This window comes from Pezoporus occidentalis, unplaced genomic scaffold (genome assembly GCF_034315485.1).
Source record: "Pezoporus occidentalis ecotype Australia unplaced genomic scaffold, CSIRO_AGI_Poc_V1 ctg28, whole genome shotgun sequence".
Classification (NCBI taxonomy): domain Eukaryota; kingdom Metazoa; phylum Chordata; class Aves; order Psittaciformes; family Psittacidae; genus Pezoporus; species Pezoporus occidentalis.
The window spans coordinates 6,795,728-6,817,489 of record NW_026914718.1 but is presented as its reverse complement, the minus strand read 5'-3'; the positions used below and the strand labels follow the sequence as shown (position 1 = coordinate 6,817,489).

The 21,762-nt window shown below is 41.9% G+C and overlaps 1 protein-coding gene across 1 annotated transcript in view; it reads right to left on the bottom strand.

Moving 5' to 3' along the window:
• Positions 1-21,762, bottom strand: part of ITGA9 (integrin subunit alpha 9) — a 215,595-nt gene that overhangs the window by 46,946 nt on the left and 146,887 nt on the right. Inside the window, exons 19-21 of the mRNA XM_062625454.1 lie at positions 6,449-6,535; positions 4,968-5,047; positions 1,566-1,655 (exon numbers count right to left, since the gene is read on the bottom strand). Of these exons, the coding sequence (XP_062481438.1) occupies positions 1,566-1,655; positions 4,968-5,047; positions 6,449-6,535 (257 nt within the window). The remainder of the gene's footprint in view (positions 1-1,565; positions 1,656-4,967; positions 5,048-6,448; positions 6,536-21,762) is intronic.

Below are 21,762 nucleotides of genomic sequence, written 5' to 3'. Positions count from 1 at the left end.
TCTGTGAACTTGAATTAAATAAGCCTTGTCTATGAGAAAGAATAAAGTAATCTACATAATCAGTTGGGTGGGGCTTAGAAATTTAGAGACCTTGTGCTTTACAAATAGTATGTTATGAAGAGAGAGAAAAGAGCCCCATTTTTATCAGTTTTTTTGGCATGCAGTACTCTGTAGGCAAGATCTAAGGACACAGATGAAAGCATCTGTATCTGTAAAGCTGTACAAAAATCCATCTTTATCAAAGCATCAAGAAGCAAGGGACACAGAGTTAAGTTTCTACACAATCTGCAACTATGAAAGCACTCAAAAACTTTCAGAACATGCTGCTGAGGCTTTACTGGCAATATAGAGGAGATTTTTGTCCTTGCTAGTCATCTTGTGAGGTCTAACAGCGCACTTCATTTCTCTGAGCAAGCTTAAGCATGTCTTCTGCCCATTCTGACTATTGTGTCAGTAATTAGGGGATTTTATTTCTATGTAAGAAGGGAGGAAATCAGCTTCACGCAGCTGATTTTACCCAGCTTTTCAGCCAAACCACATGTCAGTGCAGGTATTGTTGTTCCTTCATATGTAGCATGCTAGTCAAAGGAACCTTTGACTTCTACTGATGCTAAACTGCACTGGTCATTTTGACAATATGTATTCCCTGGGGATTGTCATAAATGGTGGTTAAACCAGACACTGACCTCTTGGAGACACTACTGATTATTTTTTGCTTCCCCAGTTTCTTAATGAATGTCAGCTTTCTCAATGTATGTGGACTCTAATTCACCACGAGTGACCAGGTCCCCCATTATAACTCAAGCACAGTCTATGCTAGAGGACAGTCTGTCTGTGGGGACCAACCACAAACCATTTATTCTACACTTAAGATTGTGGGGTGCAGAAGTGGAAGGGAAAACCCCTGAGTACAAAGGCAGTAGGAACTCATACATGAGCAACCATGGGGAGAGGACAGTGGCTACGTATTACACAAGTAATTCAGTCAAAGGGTGATTCCTTAGTTGATGCTCAGATGCCTCACACACTTGGGACCAGAGGAAGTGGTAAAATGAGCAGAAGCAGAAATGAATTCTGATTGTGAAATTAAACAGAAAGACAAACAGCTGGACTCCACCAAGTTCCTTAAAATCCCAGAACATTTGACCCTAACCTTTGTCATGGTGATGGATTCTCAACCATATCCTTAAAGACATGACCTAAGGAACAAGATGTGATTTACTTGCTCTCGTTTTATTTTAAGGTCCATCATACCTACAGAATCACATGAATTAAAGTCTGATAGTTACTACCAACGTCATGGTAACTAATTAGCATTAAATTAATGGAGTTTCTCTAAGGAGTGAGAAAGAGGTACAGTGTTGGAATGAAGGGCATGACAAATAAAATTCCCAGATAATGAATGAGTTTGTCTGTATGACCAGAGTCTGGGAAACAGGGAAAAAGCAACAGTTCTGCTACATGTAAACAAAGGGAAGAATTCAGTTTTTCACTGGAAGAGACTCAGATGTTATTGTTAGGATTATCATTATTTTTGTTGTTTTCATCTGGTGACTGGTACTTACCCATTGATAGATGAGTCCACTTCATGCATCAGGGGCACCGACAGGGTTAGGGTGTTATCATGCAGAGATTCAGTGCGTTCTAGGTTTCCACTGTGAAAAAAAGGAAAAATAAACATGCTATAAATTGACAGCCTTTGCAATATATCACACAGTTTCACAGCTACCATCTCTCTGCCTTCCTACCCTGAGCCTCTATATTTGAGTGATGTCAGCTCCTTAAGAAGCCTCCCAAAGATTAAAAGCTACATTTGTTCACCCACCTTGGAGAGGGCACACACATAAAGGATGTGCATTGTGGTTGCTCCTGTGTAGCTCATCGCGGTGTGACACGACGTGGCTCACACCAAAAAACCTATCTTGGAGCAAAGTGCGCATTCAAATGGCAGTGTGAAACTACAGCAGCCATCATGCACAGTGGGTAGAAGCAAGGACATTTAGACTCCAATGCAAGAGGTGATTCTGTCCCAGCCTGACTGCAAATCAGTTTGGGAGACATACATACAACCCCACAGAGGGTCCTGACTTTCCATATACCTGCATTGTACCACGGCATCAATTTGGTGCCGCTACAAGCAGCTTTTCTGGGTGAGACCCTCATACTAAACTGGACAGAACCTCTCAGCAGTTCCATCCCCTCTTTCTGTACTTAGCTGTCACTTCTACTTTACATTTTCAAAGGTAGCTACCTCAACTGGTCAAAAGCAGAAGGAGGAAAGAGAAAAGTGTGCAATCATCTCTGATTTGAGTCAGTTTATTTCAGTGTGAGCACTTTTGTATGAAGTCTGTGAAAGGTGCCTGTGAAATGCATGTCCAACATGCAAACCTGTAATTATTCCAACTCTGATGGTGAGTCTGCTAGGTGAGTGACAGCTCAGAACAATAATCTTGAGAAGTATGTTACATATCTTTCTAATTTCTCCAGCAGTGACTTTGGAATCACTTTTGCCTTGCAATTCATTGGATTTACTCACAAATCAAGCTGGCAAAGCGAAAGATATGATCCTATTTATTTGAGGACAGTATCACTGAGGCAACAGCAGGCAGTAACATCCCAAGTGATACCGTGCAGATGATGAGTTGCTCAGATTACAGAAACAGAGCCTGCTGGCTACATACATGCATAGATCGAGCTCCGCTTTCTGTAACTGACACATTGGCCATGACTCCTAATAAAACTATGGCCCAGATGGAAAAACCCACAAAATCCCAGTCCCAGGAAAAAAACACTTAATAAAAGGTTTTCCTCTGAACAGGCTTGAAGAAGAGTCCAAATTGGAGACATTTCTCATCCAACACAAATACCGAGATGATACCATGGTGGCAAACAAAATAAGCAAGTAGAATTCTATACAAGGTTCATGGGTACATGCTCATCTGTTTCAAATGGATCAAAGGTACTGTCAGAAAAGGAGAATACAGCGCAGTGAATCTAGCTCTAGAAAAATAGCTCACACCATGAAGCGCAGAAAAGGCTTTGGAGCTTTGTTGCTGGTTTTCTAAGCGAAAAGAGCAAATGTAAGGTAATATTCAGATCTCTGTCCAGTTGATCTCTCCTACTGTTGAACCAGTCACTTGTTACAGGTACTACTGCCAGAATTGCAGCTTCAAGGAACAGGCTTAAGTGGCCTTTTGAAGGGCAAAGCTTACTTTCCCATGACAGCATGTCACAGGTTTTCTGTGTCCAGCCAGTTCAGCCAGACTAGCTTTGGTTTTGTGTGGAAACAATGTCCCCAGTCATTGCAGTCTGGCCACAACACAGACACTTCCTCTCCATTTCTTTGTCACCGACTTTACCCCAAGGCTCCCTGCAATTCTTGTGGTAGAAAGATTTTATTATCCTTATTTCACAGCATGGGAATTGAGCTATTTGCCCAAAGTCACAGAGAAAATTAGGGTAATCAGCACTGGGACATGCACTGTTGTCTTTGGAGGTTCAGCTCAATCCTTCAAAACACAACTGTCCTCCTGCCCATCCTTCTGAAATGAGAAACTTGCTCCTAAACCCCTCTGAGCATTCAGACTATGTGTACAAACTACTATTTATTTCTTTGCTCCATCTAAAGGCACTGACTAACCCTTCTCACTGGTGGGGCACAGAAATGTGAGGAGTGAGATTACAGAGGAAATCCCTGTGCTATCCAAGGCAGGGAAATGAGTGGCACAATCTGGAAAACACTGGATGGGCAAACTTAAAGCACTGCAGACCCATCTTTGCACCAGCTGGCATTCACCTAACAGACACTGATGCATCTCCCTGACCTAGAAGCATCACGAGGCCATCTGAACACACTATGGACTCCTCCTCACGGAGAATAAAACCTCTCTTACGTGCAGGACATGGTCTTGCCTCTCTAATACGAGGTCTCATTTTCAGCGTTTCATACCAGCACCACGTGCCGCAGGATCTTGTTCCCACCTACAGTTGCTGCTGCAAGAGGAGGACTGTGCTCTATGAGAGCAATCACTCAGCACCTGCTACAGATTCTCTCTCCTCTCCAACTACTTGGTGAGGCATCATCAAACTGGGGAGGAGAATTCAGGCTGGAGGCCCTGGTTTTGACACAGGAGAGTATGAATTTGGCATACTCACACAGTAAGGGAATCAGGAAAAGGGAATCAGGAACTAATCTCACACCTAGCACATCATGGCCCAGGTTAACACAGCTGTGCTATCATCAGTTATTCTGTTTCATATACACCCTGACAATGCTTGTGACCGAATCACCCATAGAGTCTGCATCTTTGTGACAAATCATCTTAGGAGGCACAGAGAATGTGTCACACCTCATATTCTGCCCAAGATAAAAATCACTATGCATGCACACTTGGCATCACCCTACTTCAATGCCTGCTCCAAGTGCCCTTGGGGAAATACCCTATTCAGCTGTTTCATGCAGTCTGTCATAGATCACTGAAGATCCATAGGGGGAAAAAATAGACATGCAACTTTGCAAACTGTCAGTGAGATTCCTGACCATCTGATGAAAGCATTTCTCTTTTTTGGTTTGCATCCAAACATGCTTATTTCATTCAAATGCTGGAACAAATGTGCCTGCCTGGTGCTGATCGTCAACCGCAGCTGAGCTGAGCTTGATACAGGGCCCAAAGGGATGGGCACAGAAACACGAAGGCCTTCCATTTGAGAGAACACAAACTGCTCCTTCAGAATTGCAACTGCTTGGAAGAGAAAGCCTAAGTATGATCCTACCTCATTTTTCAGGAAGCTGTGTCACATGGTTCCTCTATATTACCAAAATGCATGCATTTAGCCCCAGAAATTTAACCTCATCTACCGCACATACACATTTACCACTAATATCACAGAACTGTCAAGCATATGCAATGCACACTTCATGTAACAAAGGATATTCAAGTCATCAAGAGGTACAAAGGTTCCCTTACCTTTGTGCAGTGACAAGGAAGGTAAGTGTTTCTTCCTGCCCAGACAAGTGGCTCGTATCAAAGATCACACTGAAGTCATACTGTGCAAAGAAAAAGCAGTATTTAGAGACAAATATAGTTTCAAAATGCATTTATTCTGAAATTTCCCATATATTTTACTGGCCTAGCTGTACAAAAGTAGCGCATTTAGATACACGTAAGAGAGCTTCCTCTACTGTAGTGTAGCTTTTAAATCTTAGCAATTTCATCTCTGATTTTTCCTTTATTGTGAAAGGGCCTTTACTGGAATTGTCATTCAAAGGAAGAGGAGATCTCTTGAGGAGATCATCTGCCAGGGAAAGGGTCTTCCAGTATAAGAGGATCTCTACCCGAAACTACCTCAGCACTAACCTTTATGTTGTTACTTGCTGGTGAAGAGATACTTTGAGGGGAATAAGGATCATGCCTCAGGCGTGCACAGAGACTTGGAGCGACTAGCACAAGCTAAAGCTTTATGGCCACTCACCATAATGGATAAAGTCAGGTGTTCATTTTGAAAAGAGAATCTATGATGACCACCGCAGCACTACTTTAACTTCTCCATGCAGTAACTTTTCTACCTAACTCCAGAACAGATTTTGGCAAAGTGAAAGTTTCCAAATTTGTGATTTCAACAGCTTGCTGAAAAAAAATGAAAATAACCCAACTATGTGATTCTGGAGCAAAAACCTCAGATTATTCTATTCCAGATAATATTTTGCTACTGCACTTATTTTGGCCATTTCATTTAAAATCTTTTTAAATGCTTCAAAAGAGCATACTACAGTCAATAAAACTCGTAAACAAAAAAAAATCATGTCAAGTCAAAGGTCAATTCAAATGGAAAGAATTAGGTTTTGTAGTTGAAAACTTCTGAAAAAAATCAGACTGATTTTGTTCAGGTCATCCTGAAGTTATACCTCATCTTCTCACCCTTCTGGGTTGGTCATTTGTACAGCTTGGTTTAGTGACAGAAAGAACACGGCTGAATTTCTAAACATCATCAGAGGGTTCATCTTAGTCTACCAAACAAAATCTTGCAAAGCTACCAGGAGTCTGTAATATGAAAAAGTCCCTAAGGCATTTTCATTGTAATGTGTACAAATTCAGTTGCACTTTAATGTAAGAGAAGACAAAAATAAAAACAAAATAAAGCAACTTAAATAAGACAGAGTCCTGTTCTGATTTTCTGCAGAAGTATGCACGGTTTTCATAGTTGCAACTATGGATCATTTTTGAAGAGAACTGTATTGTAGTGCACAAGGTTCTGTCATTGGCTCTATCTGGTGGGAAAGAGGACACCTACCCTCCATAACTGTGCAAGGCTTGGATATCTTGTGTTAGAAAGCTAGCAAAAGTATCAGTCACAGACATTTAACAGAGCAGTTGCCTTTCTGGCCACTCCTTGGAGACAAAGAGGTGACTGGACCATCACTCTGCAAATGGAAGCATCACAACATTACCCTAGATTTCGATCTCATGAAAGGAAATCCCACGCTGCACTTGAGGAAATCTGACTCAAGCAACTCACAGGCAATGCCCAGCTCCTCCTGTAAGAAAATAAAAAAGACCATGAGATGATAGATTTGGGGAAAAAGAGGATTACTAAGAAATGCCATTGTGATAAAGTACTGTAGAAAATGAAACATTTCCCACCATAGCACTGTTATTCCCAGAAAACTAATACTCATTGAATAAGGAGAAAAGCAGTGCTGTGCTTCCTTGCTCCACCTTAGCTGGACCAGCACCAAGAAGACAATCATCAGAACATTGCTTTGAGAGACAGACCATAGGGAAATACTGTGTAACTAAACACGTTAGGGTCAGGGGTTCAGCCCAAGTTCCTGGATAACCAGACAGCCAGCTGTTATCCCTGTTTATCAAAAGACAGCTTTTAGAATACAGTTCACCAAGGTAGATTTTCCAGGTACCAACATCATAAAGAGAGAACTGTGTTAGGCAACAGTGACCAAACCATGACAAACACACATGCTGGAGAAAACATTAATCTGGTCCTGGTGTCAATTGCTGTGCTGATCTCTTTCTGTGGTCCATGGGATAAGCCACGTTATCAATAATACAAATGAAAAAGGTTGGAGCAGCTCTATCCTGCTTGACTGGTGACTCCACTACAACAGGAATACTTCTGTTGAATGAAGAGTGTTTCATTGGTCCATAAAGAAAGTATCTGGCTCCAGGCTAGCATGCTCTCATCTCCAGGTTATCAGGGAACAGTTTTTATGCTCTGCCATTGTGGACGAGTTCATCTCACTAAACTTTAGGAGTGGGATTTGGCTCCAGAAACTGATATGCATTTTCAAGTGCCTACACAGCAAGTGATAGCTATGTGATCTAGGCATCATTGCTCCCATCATAGTCAATGGATGTAAAAAACAGTTCAGCAAAACCAAATGCAGATGTTTAGACCGGGCTGTATACCTCTTTAAGCCCTACACTGAAGCTATGGAATTGATGTCATACAGCTACAATATAAATGGCTAGATTCAGACAACTGAATCTAGAAATTAACTCTATTCTAGACATGTAGCCGAGAATGTCTTAGTTAAGGTCATGCAATTTATTTGACCTATTTTTAGTATCTTCAGCAGACTGCAAAGCCCCTGATCTGCCTTATTTTGCACATTTCCCAAATCACTTCAAATATGAGTTCTGATTTAAATATGCATTTAAAAGTTACATGGGTACCATTCTCAGCTGGAACAATCACATGTGGAAGCAGCTTCCTGAACCACAGACTTGGGTTATAGGCATCCCTAGGAAATGCCTCTGGGCCTTTCATGTGCTAACACAAGCACTTAGTGCTCTACAGATGTTACTATTATCCTAATTACAAGTCTGACAGCATTCAGACTCTTGATCTTTTAACTGCTTCCTGTGATATCTGAAAGACAAGGTCTCCTTTATCTTCAAAATCATGATACAAATCAGGGCCTACATTTATAGAGAATTATAAACATAATGCTACCGTTCTTATCTGACTCAGACAGCATTTCACTGGTTTCATATGAAAAGAAAATAACACAAGGAGAAAATTAATGCATGTTTGGAGATTCTGATGGTGTTGATATTACTCCAGTACTACTCCAATACCAGAGCAATGGCCTCCACATTCAGCTTCTTTATGGATTTGTTTCCTTGCAATCCTCAGTAGGCTTCTACTTCCAGAAATACAAAAGATGGCATTGCCCAACAAATCAAGTATCTAACTTCAGTCATACAAAGCTGCTGTCCCCATGCACTGTGTTAGAGTTTTTCCTCCATTTAACATAAAGCAGCAGAGTTTCATGGATGAAGCATCCCCTTCCCTTTTCCTCTCGGCAGTCTGTGAGGATCTCCTGTTCTATGCAAGTGACCAAATGAACACAAACTCTTGGCAGCTGCATAACCAAAAAGAAAACTTCACAGCTGTTTCCTCTGGGAACATTCTTGGTTCTGTGTTGTTCAAATGTCCCTTGTTGTCTAACTGTGGCAACCTATGAACTTCCTTTCACCAACTCCCAGACTCTGTTCATTCAAGTGGCGTTTTTCTATTTACATAGCTGTCTGGTGGTGACAGTGACCAGACAGACCCAAGACACTGCCTCCTCTCCTCAAGGCCATATCCCTTCAAGATGTTAAAAAACAGGATAACAGAAAGAACCCTCATCTTGGTAATGGAAGAAATGCAGTACTTCATCATTTTGCACACTGGTGGCTGCCGGCAGCCCTGACAGCAGGCATACAGATGTTTTATAATGGCCTGTTAAGGAAACAACAGACAATGTTGCATGGTTTTCCTGTTGTTGCTTACAACAGCTTAATGGATGCAGTAAGACTGACTTGAACAACCTTCTGGCTTCATTAGCGTACCATCCAGTTTAATGATTAACATTAATACAACGTTACTGAAGTTGGGCATTAGGAGAACATTCTTCACTGAGAGGGTTGTCAGGCTACTGGAACAAGCTCCCCAGGATCATAGCCCCAAACCTTGTCACCTTGTCAAGAGCTCAAGGACCATCTCCATGCTACTCTTAAGTCATATGATTTAGTTTTAGGTAGTCCTGCAAGGAGCAGGGAGTTGGATTCAGTGATCCTTATGGATCCCTTCCAACATGAGATATTCTACGCTTCCATTAATGCTGCAAAGTCAAATTGTTCAGTGCTAAAAACCAGCAAACATAAGTCTGCCTGCCCCACTCCGCTTCAACCTTCTGCACATCCCTAAATTACAGAGATTACCCAGAAATCTTTTCCCATGGATTCTTTGCCTTTCTCTGTGATTAGATGGTGAAGCGCTGCTGATGAGTAAGCATTTTGTTTCTCCTCCACTGCTCACTGTCTGGCTTCAAGCTTTATTTGCTGTGCACTACTTTGGAGAGAGTGAAAATTGATTCTTCATGGGGTTTCCTACGGTGTTCAGCTCTGTAACATGTGGGCATTTCATAAGCACTAAATAAATGCAGTTTTCACACTATTCCATTAGGCTGAAGGGTTGGTGATGTCTTACCTGATAAACAGGGAATGGAAACAGCGCAACTCAGAAATTCTGGATGCCACTTCTCACCGATGTTGGCTAACGCTTTCAATGTGCAATGCTTCTCTATGATGAGTTGAGAACACAGCTTATTGCATGAGTTTCCATACCAGTTTCTAGTTTACTTTGAAACAAAGCCAATGGGGTTTTAAGTTTCCCTTCCAACGAGACAGCACAAAGTTTATCTGGAAAACTCTGGGGATGTTTTTTCTGAAGCATTTCACAGCATTTCATATTCTTAAGAGAGTCAATCAGATAAATAGCCAGCTAATTAGCCAAATAGCCATGCTATTACTGTATAGCAAATGCAGACCTGGGTATGAGAAACATGAAGCTTAAGCTGGCTCACAGGCTGCTTCTCAAAGTCCTTTATCGCAGAAAGAAAAGTTCCTGGTAACTGTAACATGAGCAATGGAACAGTCAAGTTCTAGCTCCACTATATGGGGCACAATGGGAAAACAGCAACTCAGGCTAAATTCTGCAGCATAATGCTGTCAAACATTATGGACAGAAGTGTTTTGATGTGTAAATATTATGTGTGGTTTCTACTAAGTATTGCAGGAAGCTGGTAATGATCTTCTTAATACAGTGCCTCTAAGCAGTAACCTGGGAATGTTGCTGTTTGCTAAATCTAAGACTTGAGAGAGGAAAAATTTCACCACTGCTCATGTTCTCATCTCTCTGCTGTTTCAGATATTCACCTGGTGTACCATGCAGTCTGTAATGGGGGTCACCAGCTCTTTTCTTCATGACAGGTAAACAAGACAGATCAAGCTGAATATTTAAAAGAGTGCATTCAGCTTGGTACAGAAAGCGTTTCAACAAGAGTAAAGCATTTTAACCACACAGATGGGATGCTGGAAAGACAGCTGCCATTTGTCCCCTCTCCTCCTGTAGCAAACATTTTTAGAAGATTTCTTAACTATTGTTTACTTTGACCTCAAAGGGTCCTTTTCAACTTGGTTAACTGCCAAACCTAAGACTTAAGAAGAAGGGAAGGAGAATGCCTTAAGAAAACAGTAAGAGAGGACTGCTGGTGGAAGAAAGGTTGCCTGGCTCTGCCTAAAAACACAGTCACAGGTCAGAGACTCTGCCTCTGGGAAGAGTCTTCGTGTTGATGTACAAGCACAACATGTTGCTCCTAATGGAGCTCCTTCTCCCGCAATGCAGATAATCAAAACTGGATGCAATACATGAAATGGCACGTCCCAAAAAAGGATACTGAAACTTCCTCAGCCTCACCTTGACTAACCATTTTCAAATCAGATCATATATGGGGATTTCCCCAAGGGAGTCTTGCACAGCTTGTATGTGATGACTTATTGATCAGCCAATGCACTCTGACCCTTCCCTGCCTCACTTACATCCAACCAAAACCCTCCAAGCTGCCTGAGCCTGATCTGGCAGTTCATATATTCTATTTTTGCTTTTTACCACCCTTAGGGAAAGACTGTTCCCTAAAGGCAGAACAACTCTTCCGAACTGATGCTGGCCTCAACCCAGAGTCATCAGCTTGTTTCCTCAGCTTGCTCCCACCCCTATCCCCACCCATAACTGGTTTCAAGCTCCTTGCCTCAAGCATCTCCTTATTTAAGCTCCCCCAGCCCCTTAATTCCCCTTCAACAGTCTCCAGTCCTAGCCTTTTATCTGATAACTCTTCTACCCTTTTAGTGTAGGTCACTTGTGTTATTTTGCACTCACCAGTGCTCTCACACAGAAAGTGTGAATTCAACCATCCTAACACTCATTTATGGCCTGCTAGCTCTCTGCTTTTCTAAGCACACAAGCTCCTAGTAGGTGCTATGTCTGAAATGTCAACAGGGAAATGCAACAGAGTGATCTTAAACTTGTAAAAGGATATGCCAGATACAGCTGTAATTGGTTTAATAAAATCATACCAAGATAGTAAAAAGTGATATTAATTTCTGAACTTAGGGTAAGTACAGTACTGCTCTGAATATTGTTGATTTTCTGTGCCAGAATTGACTTCACCCTTTTAAATACTCTGCTGATTAGCTGTTATTTTTTAATGGATTAAAACCACGAATGATGCACACTGAAAATATCTTCACTGCAGAAGAATCCTATTGTTAGGACAATCTGTATGTTTTGTTTAGAAGGAAAACAAACCAAACCAAACCCCAACTTGTTAGGAAGTCCATTTACCAGCAGTTTGTCTTTCTTTTTCCTTAGATATAATCAAATTAAAATTTTCTGGGTTTGTTTAGATGGAAAAAAGTCTCCCCTGCAAATCCTGGCTACTCACACATATACTCTGGAACAGAGGAGAAAATGTCCTGGAAGCCTTGATAATTTGTTGGCAGAACAAGAACTTATTTAACTTGTTAGAGGTTTTTTTATGCTGCTGAACAGTTTCCAGAGGGTACAAAAGAAGAATGTCAGGAGTGAATATTGAGGGACCCTGCACTTGCTGCCAGAGCAGACACTCTTGTCACTGCTTTTCTTCTTGTTACTGGTTTTCTTGCTCTGTAGTTTTCTTGCTCTGTAACGCCTGTCTGTGAACCATTACACTTGACATCACAGGGGACCAGGAACAGTATCCCCATCTGAGAAGGCTAAACAAAATATGCTAAGAAAATACCACAAAGAAGGGCTACTGGCACTGTGCACTTCATGCTAAGTCTCAAAAGTTAGACACTGTGTATCTACCTACTACATACTCTGCCCACTATTGCCTGGAAATGTGGGTTCTCTGACCTGCACCAAAGGCAGCGGCTCACATCAGGCACTGGGAAAAATACACTTTGGCTAAATTTGCACAGTTTCTTACTCTCACCACGGACCCTGACTTAAAGTACATGCTTATACCTCAGTAATTCCAATTTTTCACTTTTGGTGAAGAATGGCATTTTCCCAAATGAGAGTTTAGATGAACATCTGGATGCTTCGTTCCACCTAATAGGACAATTTTATAGACCTGACCTGCATTTTAAGCCTTTCTTTTGGGAGCTGTCACTGAATATATGTCTGTTCACTGCTGGTAATCTGTTTCCTACACACTTCACTAGCAAAGCCAGCTAGTACAAACACCTCTCATGTCAGGAACCTAAAATAAAGGCCCACATCTTTGATGGTGTTTGAGGTGGCTTCTTCAAATCACTCTTCATAATTTTGGTCTAAGCTCTTCAGTCATACTATCAACTTGTGTGTTTCCCTAGGGTTTTAAGAGCATAATATGTATTTTTGCTCCTACTGTTATTCCTTGCCTCACAATCTTCTTAATGCCTTCACTGAGGCTTCAAGGATATGAAGATTTGTCAATTCATTTAATAGCCAACCCCTGAGCAGACTGATGTGCTTTCCACGGCAACTGAGGCCACCAAAGAGTGTGGGTCACAGTTACCCACATGTTCAGAGCAATTAGGGATGCCTGAGCTCATGAAAGCTTAGGGATTTTTGTTTTTCAAGCTGAGTTTCCCTAAGACTGAGTGCAAGTGCAGCTCAGAGTAATTTAATCTGGGAGGCCCCTCCATGTGCATACATCAGCTCGGTTTTTCTAACACAGAATTCCACAGATACCACACTTTCCTCCAAAATAGGGCTTCACTGGGTATTTTAAAATTGCAAGAACACAGAGAGGATTAGTGGTGTTACTGACTGGGAACTCTTCCTGGCGCTGTACCATAATTCAAGTAAAAAACCCCCTGAAATGTCTGAAATGGTGGGTCTGATCTGCCTCTCAAAAGTTGCTCTGATTACCATCCTTGAAAGCCCTTTGGGCCTCTGTTTTCTTCATATAACTAGCAGCCTGATGTCTGCTTTGCCTCTTTGTCAGCAGTACTCTCTGTTAGCTGAACAGACAGTACTTCCTGTGTTTCTGGGCTGGACCCTGCCAGGCGTGGACATTCCCCAACTCCTTCACCCCACAGCCAACAGTGAAGACAACAGCAAAATCTCAGTATCCCAAATTGAGCCAGCAGTTTTGGGGTTTGTTTCAGGAGTTCAAAGCACACAGCATTCAAACACCCACTGCCATCAACATCCAGCTCTTAACACTGTGCAACCCAGGGGCTGGACAAAGGAAGGCAGAGGGATGTACTGCATCCCTTAGGCGAGCTTCCCAAGTAGCAGCACTGGGCTGCTTGGGAAGGCCATAGGGTCTCTTGTGAGCCGCAAGTGTGCAGCACAAGCTGGGGCAGAAAAAAATCCCAACAATCCTATTACTGATAGTAGCTTTGAAGATGGACTGCAGTGGTCCAGCACTGGTCATAGCTTTAAAAGCAATCAAAGGTCCGGGAAAAATTCTCATGTGCATTTCTGGGAGTTTCTGCTCTCAAAGTGAAAATCTCATCAGTTTTACTCCACTTCTTTTAAACACAGTTTGCTTGGCAACTTCAAGTGAACACCTTGGGTTCAGAAACTCTTCTGCACTTTTCAAGTTGCTAAAGCAAAGTGTGTGACCAAAACACACAAAAGGAGGAAAAAGATGTTAATATCTGAAAGGAATTAAGGTGGTTTTCCCCTTTTAACATCGCTCTGTTGCCTGACCTTCTGCTGTAAACCATTTCCAAACACAGGTGGAAGAAGAAAGTGAGCAACAGGAAGGCCAAGTCATTGCTAAACCAGCAGCAATAGCAACTGTAGTGTGATAATAATTGTTAATCACTAGCTTCTAGGGAGAGTATTACTGAGAAGGAGATATAGACTCAACATGAACTTGCTCAGCTAGACATTGTCATGACATCAGCATTTATCTAACCTCTTGAATGCAATGATCAAAGAATATTGGCTATCCAATCCAACTATACAATGGAATAAAAAGACTTTTTGTGTGCATTGCAAAGACCTGTTTTAAAAGGTGTCACAGGGACTGCAAGTTTTCTTTTACTTTTCAACACAGATAATCCCCTGAGAATCCCAATCAGCAAACGTGAATGTCACACATCATAAATTCTGCAGCTCCACAAGTCGCTGTTTCATCAGTGAAGACCCTTGTCATGCCAGCACTTACATAAGCAAGCGAAAACTACATACCCGAGTATGCTGACAGGCATGCAGCCAAATGTGCCTATAAACATCTGGGGGAGTGGGGTATCTGGACCTGTATCCTGATAATGAATCCATCCTTTGATTCATTATCACACAATAAGCTTGAAAGGGGGTTGGGGAACCTCAACAGTTGTTTCATAAAAAGAACTGGAGGGGGGAGTTTTCTTTGGCATTAGGGAGAGATTTCCTGTGCTATTCCATGATCTCACTAGTAAATGCTGTAGGCACACCCCACCCCCAAGCCCAGCGAGCCTGGCTTCAAACAGCTTGGATTTGCTGCTTATTTTGTGAAAACAACTATTTCTATAGAATTAATGAAAGCCTCCAGCCTCTTCCCTCTCCTCCCTGGATGGAGCCTATTTATAGATCATGAGCTCACCAATCCCAGCCAACACGGAAAATCCTTCAGTAAAAAGGGAGAGAAAGACAAAAAACTTTTCTATTTAGCGTATTATTCCCCAAATTCTTTACCACCACCACCCCCCCTTTCTATCACAAACATTCATCTTAACTGGTGAAAACCTTGTGCAGCAGATTTTTAAAGAACACTGCCTGAGGAGCTGAAGAAGCAGCAGAAATTGTTTGCTCAGCTCATGTAAGTGATTAAGGCCCAAAACGAGTTTCAGAACTGGTCAACAAAACCAATTGTGGTTTTGCTTCTCCAGTCTTCTAAGGGACCTGCAGGGGAGGAGGTGAAGCTATAAGGAGGAAAGGAAATTTGGTGCCACCCTGAGAAGTTTCACCTCCTTTGCTGCCACACTAACTTCCATTTTTAACAGATCAATTAGGCTTACATTGGCTTTCACTGTACTGCACAAGTTAAATGTTTCTCTTCCCCAATTGCTGAGAACTGCTGGACTTAATTCCTTCAGTACATAGGAAATAATCTGGGGAACATCACCAAGATCCACCATCCACATAGCGCTGTTAGGTAGGTCAGCTGTCCCTCATTCATCACGAAGCTGGCCACATTTCAACTACACTATTTGGGCAGGTCTGCCTGTATGAGCATATGACCCTTGTCCGTATGTGTTAATGTACATCTACACATACTCTGCCAGCAGAACAGGGGCAGCTTAAAGGTCAGAATTCCACTTGCCCATGCAACAATGTTCATTGCCCAGAGCACCCTCGGGCATGACCTGGGTGTTATAAATAACATATGGAATGCCCTTTAAATTTGGGCACAGTGGGCCTTAAGACTGAGTCACATCGAGCTTGTTGTTTAGGATAAACTGATAGAGTGTCACCCACATACAGGATGGTAGCCTGTTTTACAGTGCTGCATGATCAGTGTCTCCAGTGGAGTTTTCCTGGTGAGTAAGGGCTGGAAACACCAGATTTTCCCTGCAATATCTTTACTATGTCTCATAGAAGTCTGGAATAGAGATGAGAACCTTGCTTTTCATTTTATATCCTTTCCACAGACAGTGGCACAAGCGCAGTCACAAAGGAAAATAGCCCTTTGCAGAGCAAATGTGTGTTTTTTGGAGTCCAGCTCTTCATGACTAGTTTGCATTTCTGAGGCCTCCCATCCCCCTTGTAGCAGCAATTAGCATCTGAGAAATGACATCACTGCTGACACCATCAGCCCAGGAACTCATGCTGGGGCTCTGGCCCTGTAGCCACCTCCATGCCCCAGGGAAGATGTGTTAGCTCAGTCTTGGCACTCACACCTCTTTTCTCAGCACAGGGTGCTGCTGGTCCAGGCAGGATAACCTCAGGCTTCTGAAGGCCTCTCCAACTCCTGAATACAACCCAAACCAAATGTTTTCCCAGGGCCAGAAGGCTCAAGCTGCCTTTTCCCTACCATTCCCACATGACTCTAATGCTACGTAGATCCCACTGGGGAGGAACCACCTGAGCTGAAAGGCTGCAGGAAGGAGGACAGCAGCCACCTTGATTGCAGGCACTGGAAACATCCCAAGGAAGCCTCTGGTCACACCATTTTCTGGGTGTTTTGCTATCTGAGGCTTTGTAGAAACACACAAGGACTTGAGAGCTTCCCCCAGCCACTTTCTGCCAATGCTTCTCCTTGCTTTTAACACATGTCTTGGGCTGGGAACAGCTTTAGGATGAGATTTGCCTGCTTCCATGGAAGAATGATCAGGGAAATTTGGAGGAAGATCAGTACCAGCCCTAAAAGCAGTTCATTCATTTTCTACCAAAAAAGGAAGAGGGTTCTTTCTTCAAGAAAGGGGTTGGAAAGAAACCTCTGTCCCTGCAGTATTTAAGCAAAACCTGTCTAAAGCAGGTCATGGCAGGGAGCCCTGCTTGCATTTGGATCCCTTTCTGGTTTCTCCCTCTTGCAGACTGACCCTCTCTTTTGCCTTTCCTTCCTTTCAAGGATGCTAAGCAATGACAAGGTACTTCATTTAAGACAATTTCACTTAAGACTGCATTATGATCAGCTGTCTCTTGAAAGTGGCCTTTCTTGTTCACTATGTCACTTCCCCTCTTAAGAGAACCAAGAAAAGCAAGGACCAAAGGGCTGCCTGCTTCCAGGATGCTGCAGTTACTGCCACTCCACAATTAAAATGCTACTGCAAATGCAAAGTAGTGAAGCTTCAAGCTTGGTATACAAGACAGTTTTGCAAGTTCAATTTAACCTTCCAAACAGTTCAGTGTGATTCACGCCATCATTACCAAGAAATCACTACCTTCCTAAGCCTGTATGAATTCATGTTTAATAAAACTAAACAAAAGCTATTCCAGTGATTCAGTTTTCACCTATCCTTTGTAATCTTCACTAAAAAAAATCAGGCTTATAACTTCTACTAAGACACAAATGCCTTTTACTTAAGTACTTGCTATAGTGGAAAAAATGTAATTATTGCTTGGAGTAGAAAAAGAAAGAATTCCTTGCTTGGAATTCTTGGCTAAAACAATAAACAGGCCCCTTTGCTCTTGCTTTTCTTTGCATGTAGCATTTCAAAACTATGCACAGTCACTAGGGAAAACAGAAAGAAAGAAAAAAGCTAACATCAAGCTTCACTTGAGGTCTATTGCTCACACTATTTTTCAGCTGAGGCAGACAGATGAAAGTACACTGGTTTCAAACTGGGATTAGCCACTTGGCTTCACCCATAACCACAACCTAATCATTTTTATTTTCTCCTCCATAGGCAGTTTAGATGAGAAATGGGAGTAAAGATGTCATGATTGTATCACAGCTGATAAGATATCACACTGTGTCAGGTACTTTCACAAATACCTGCCTTAGTTCGAGAAGGATTAGGGGCATACAGGATCCTCGAGTTGACTCAGTGCTGTCAAAAGTATTTATATTTTTTGTCTATTCCTATTGTACCTTTATTTTTTGAACAAATTCAGCTGCTTTCTTCCATACACACACTCACACATACATTGGCCCACTCATTAGCAAGGCACAAGGCAAAAGGCAAAATCAAAAGGTAACTGTGTACTAGAAGCCAAGCAAAAGGAAGTTTCTTAGGGCCCAAATCAGTAACACACATCACACTGCAAGACACCCAAACACAGACACTATACAGCAGGTAGTTTGTACTCCACAGATTATTACCATCAGTAGATACTGTTGAGAAGCCAAGCATGTGTGGGTTATGTTTAGGTTTCCAGGGTCTTTTCAGTAGGTTTTCTATACACACCATTTACTTTTGCATGAGTTTTCCAGCTCGATATTGGAAAGGATGGCAACCATCACCACTAATGTGAAATACAGTCACACAGATCACTTCATATTCTTCTGTTTCAGGACCAGTGTCATAGGTTGCCAAGACCAGATGTGATGTGAAGCACCACTTTCTTTTGTTTGCTTCCTACCATGGGGAGGAGGATAGCAGAAAAAGTTCATTACCCCACCTAAGTCCATTCAGCTGATTTAGACACCTTCCCCAGCTACTGTCTCAAAGAGCCACCCTGAAAAACCACCTCTTTTGTTGCTATCACTTGAAATACTGTTTCATATACCCCAAGAGATGCAGAGTTCTCCCTTTTAAAGGCACACAGCATCATTTCCTAGCATGATGTGGGCAACAGCCTTCTGCATCCAACAACAGGTCAAAGAAACAGGAACAAAATAACTGGGGAACAAGCTGGCCAGCTGACATCCCACCATCCACAAGGCAAATGGAAAACGGACACAGCACCCTCCTCTCTATTTAAACCACTGGTCTGGATGCTCCTCTCCAGAGGGATCCCAGCGCTAGCTGCAAGTGCCACAGCATCAAGAACAGTCTCTGAGATATTAACCCAGCCAAACCTTGGAGTAAACCTAATCTGAAGTCCATCTTCCCTGTGTACTTGCACCTTATTTTAGTATTTATACTTTTACTGGTCTGGTCCAACAATTCTGCCAATCAGCCAGAGGCCCATGTGTAGATGACCACTGGACTATGAGCTCCCTGAAAATAAAGACTAAGGGAAACTCACATTTCTCACTCCACAGTGATATATTTAAAAAGCAACCATAAAAACAGTTACGCAAAATATGTCTGATGCATATTCAGATAAATTCAGCAGTCATTTAGATTGTGCTACTCCCCCAAAAAAGCTTTTCTCTATAAAACTGCAGAAACTTTGTTGGATTAAATGGCTGTCCAAACACAATGCAATTATCCTCAAAAGAAAATTCAGTCTTGAGAGTCAAATATAGGCATGTCCAGAATTACATGCTGGCATGTTCCTAAATTCTTCATACCATTACATGTATATACAAACTATATGTGCTGTTGTAATCTGTCAGCAGTGCATGGCATCTGATTAAAACTTTATTACAGAAAAATTGTGGATGAACATATATCTTTTTATCTTTTATTATTCCCCCATGATCTGTGCATAGAAATATTTCAATGAGCTTAATAACAGCGGTGCTTTCTTGTGCTTATGAGTCCAATAACTCAGGGAAAAGATCAGAGACAGAGAAGCCATTGGGAGGAGGAAGAGGTCTGGGGTAAGCTTTCTTTCATCTCACTTCACATTTCGATGTACATATATATGTGCTCACACACACATGTATCAAAGTACTAAATTATGGTTTCATGGCAACATTAACAGGGGCGGCTAGAACCAACATTCATTTTCTAGTGGTATTTCTGAAAGCATGGATAATATGTGCACACACATACTGTAAGACAACCTTGTGTGTGACAGGTATCAAATATACTAATATTGGTGTATTCAACTGCAACACAACTATTTGCTCTTAGTGTTAGAAGGAAATGCTTAAATTAATAACAAGTTCAGGAAATAGATAAATTCAAATGTCATCAACTACATACAGCTCAATGAAAAAGCAAATGGAAATATCACCAATAATGATAATAATAATGATAAAAATAGATTAACCTAACTTAATAGGAAACACAATGAATAAAATTAAGCCTCACCCCACCCTCCCCCTTCTTCCCTGCTGGTAATTTTCAAGTTTAAATAATAATATTAAGGTATTAACAATAATAATGAGTTTGGCACTGGGCATTTTCCTGGAATTACTAAATCTAACCTCAACCTACAATCCCCAACAAGCAAAGCCAAATCTGAAACTGCAGGAAATATCTTTTGTAAACACACACAATTTGGGGGCTTTGGTCTTTTTTCGTCTTTTTGGTCAAACAGAAGGTGGATCAGGACCTCTTCACAGGAAACCCTGATGACATGATAAATACTACATAACCTAGGGACACTGCTGAAACGCTAAGGTACAATCCATTACCTACTGCACCAGGATATTGAAACAGGGGGGTTTAGTACATATATCTTCTTTTTTTAAAGCAAAAGGTTAGCAGTTCACTTGTAAGGCTTTACTTTAAGAGGTGCCACTCTACTTTATAGAGCAGCTTTTCAGCCTGCTCCTCCCTTTTCCCCTTGTTAAGTAGAAATCACTGCGTTACTCTGCTGCAGATGGTTACAGCCAAAAGTCAAGCACAGGTTTACTGGCCTCCTCCAAAAGGCAGGCTGCAAAAGCGCTGCCAGCTGGGAACATGCCTGGCTTGGCATCTCCTGTAGCCTGCCTGGGCTGGGGGTCTGCTGAGACAGCCCCAAGAGGAGGTCCTCTGCTCAGCCCTGGAGCCTGCAACAGACCCAGCTGAAGTGCTTCTCACTCTTCCTCCCTGCCTTGCCCAATGACTCTGGTTTTGATGAAGGGCCGCAGGAAGCTCCCTCTCTGAAAAAAAAAAATAGATTTGGGTCTCCTTCAGGGGGAAGGATGGTGGTGAATGTGCCTCTTTCTGCTGACAGGAGCGCAGGCTGATGCCTGCTGAACCCAGGGTTACATTGCTGACTCTGCTGAGGGAGGAGGGAGCCTGCCTCGCTTAGTTCCATGGAAGAAATAAAGATTCTCCTGAGAGCTTTTCCACCTTGATTTGGAGGAAGAGAAAAGCAACAAATGAGCAAGAAAGAGGGAGAGGTAGCAGAAAGGAAAAAGAAAAGGCTGGGACTTGCTTTTCATACCAGAAGAAACCAGGGAGTTGGTGAGAGTGTCAGAAAACCCCAGGGAAAGGAGAGCTTGTGATTCATTAAGCAGCGCTGGCCCCTCCTTGGATTTTCAGCTAAAAACTCTTCCCACCCTTACTGACCTGACTGTGCAGCTGGGTTTTTCTTAGTCTTTCTACAGACAAAACCACTGCTCACTTCAGAGAGGCTACGCCTCAAGTATGACTGCAGGATCATGCCTTGTGCTTAGTAAGATTAATTAAAGAGGGGTTTGTTTATATTTATAGATCTTAGCAGCATTACAGGAGAAAGCTGAACAACTAGATGAAAGAGAGCAATCACCACCCCTTCAGCCACAGAGCACCATGACCACAACATCTCACAGGACTAAGCAATGCAAATAAATGCATGTATGTATACATGTATATCATACATATAATGTAAATATAGATATATTTGTTTATATATGGTGTAAATGTATATATATTTGTTTATAATCCTATTGGATTTTCCACTTGGGGTATCATTTATCTTCTGAGCCGCCTGCCTTAAAAGTGACCAAAAGGAAACTCCTGCAAGAACAGGATTGACCTTTCATACCAGAAACTCAATAACCTTTAAGCTTCAAATTACAACAAAAACAACCCCCCATTTCTTGCTGTAATGAAAGCCACTGAAAGCTGTGAAAATCAATTCTTATTTAAGTCTTTTGCAGAGGATGTAGAAGTTCAGATAATTTTAAGCCTCATCCTAAGAACATAGGAGACAAACTCTGTCCCACAGATTTTTCATCTCAAACTTCGGCAAGTCTCTCTCACT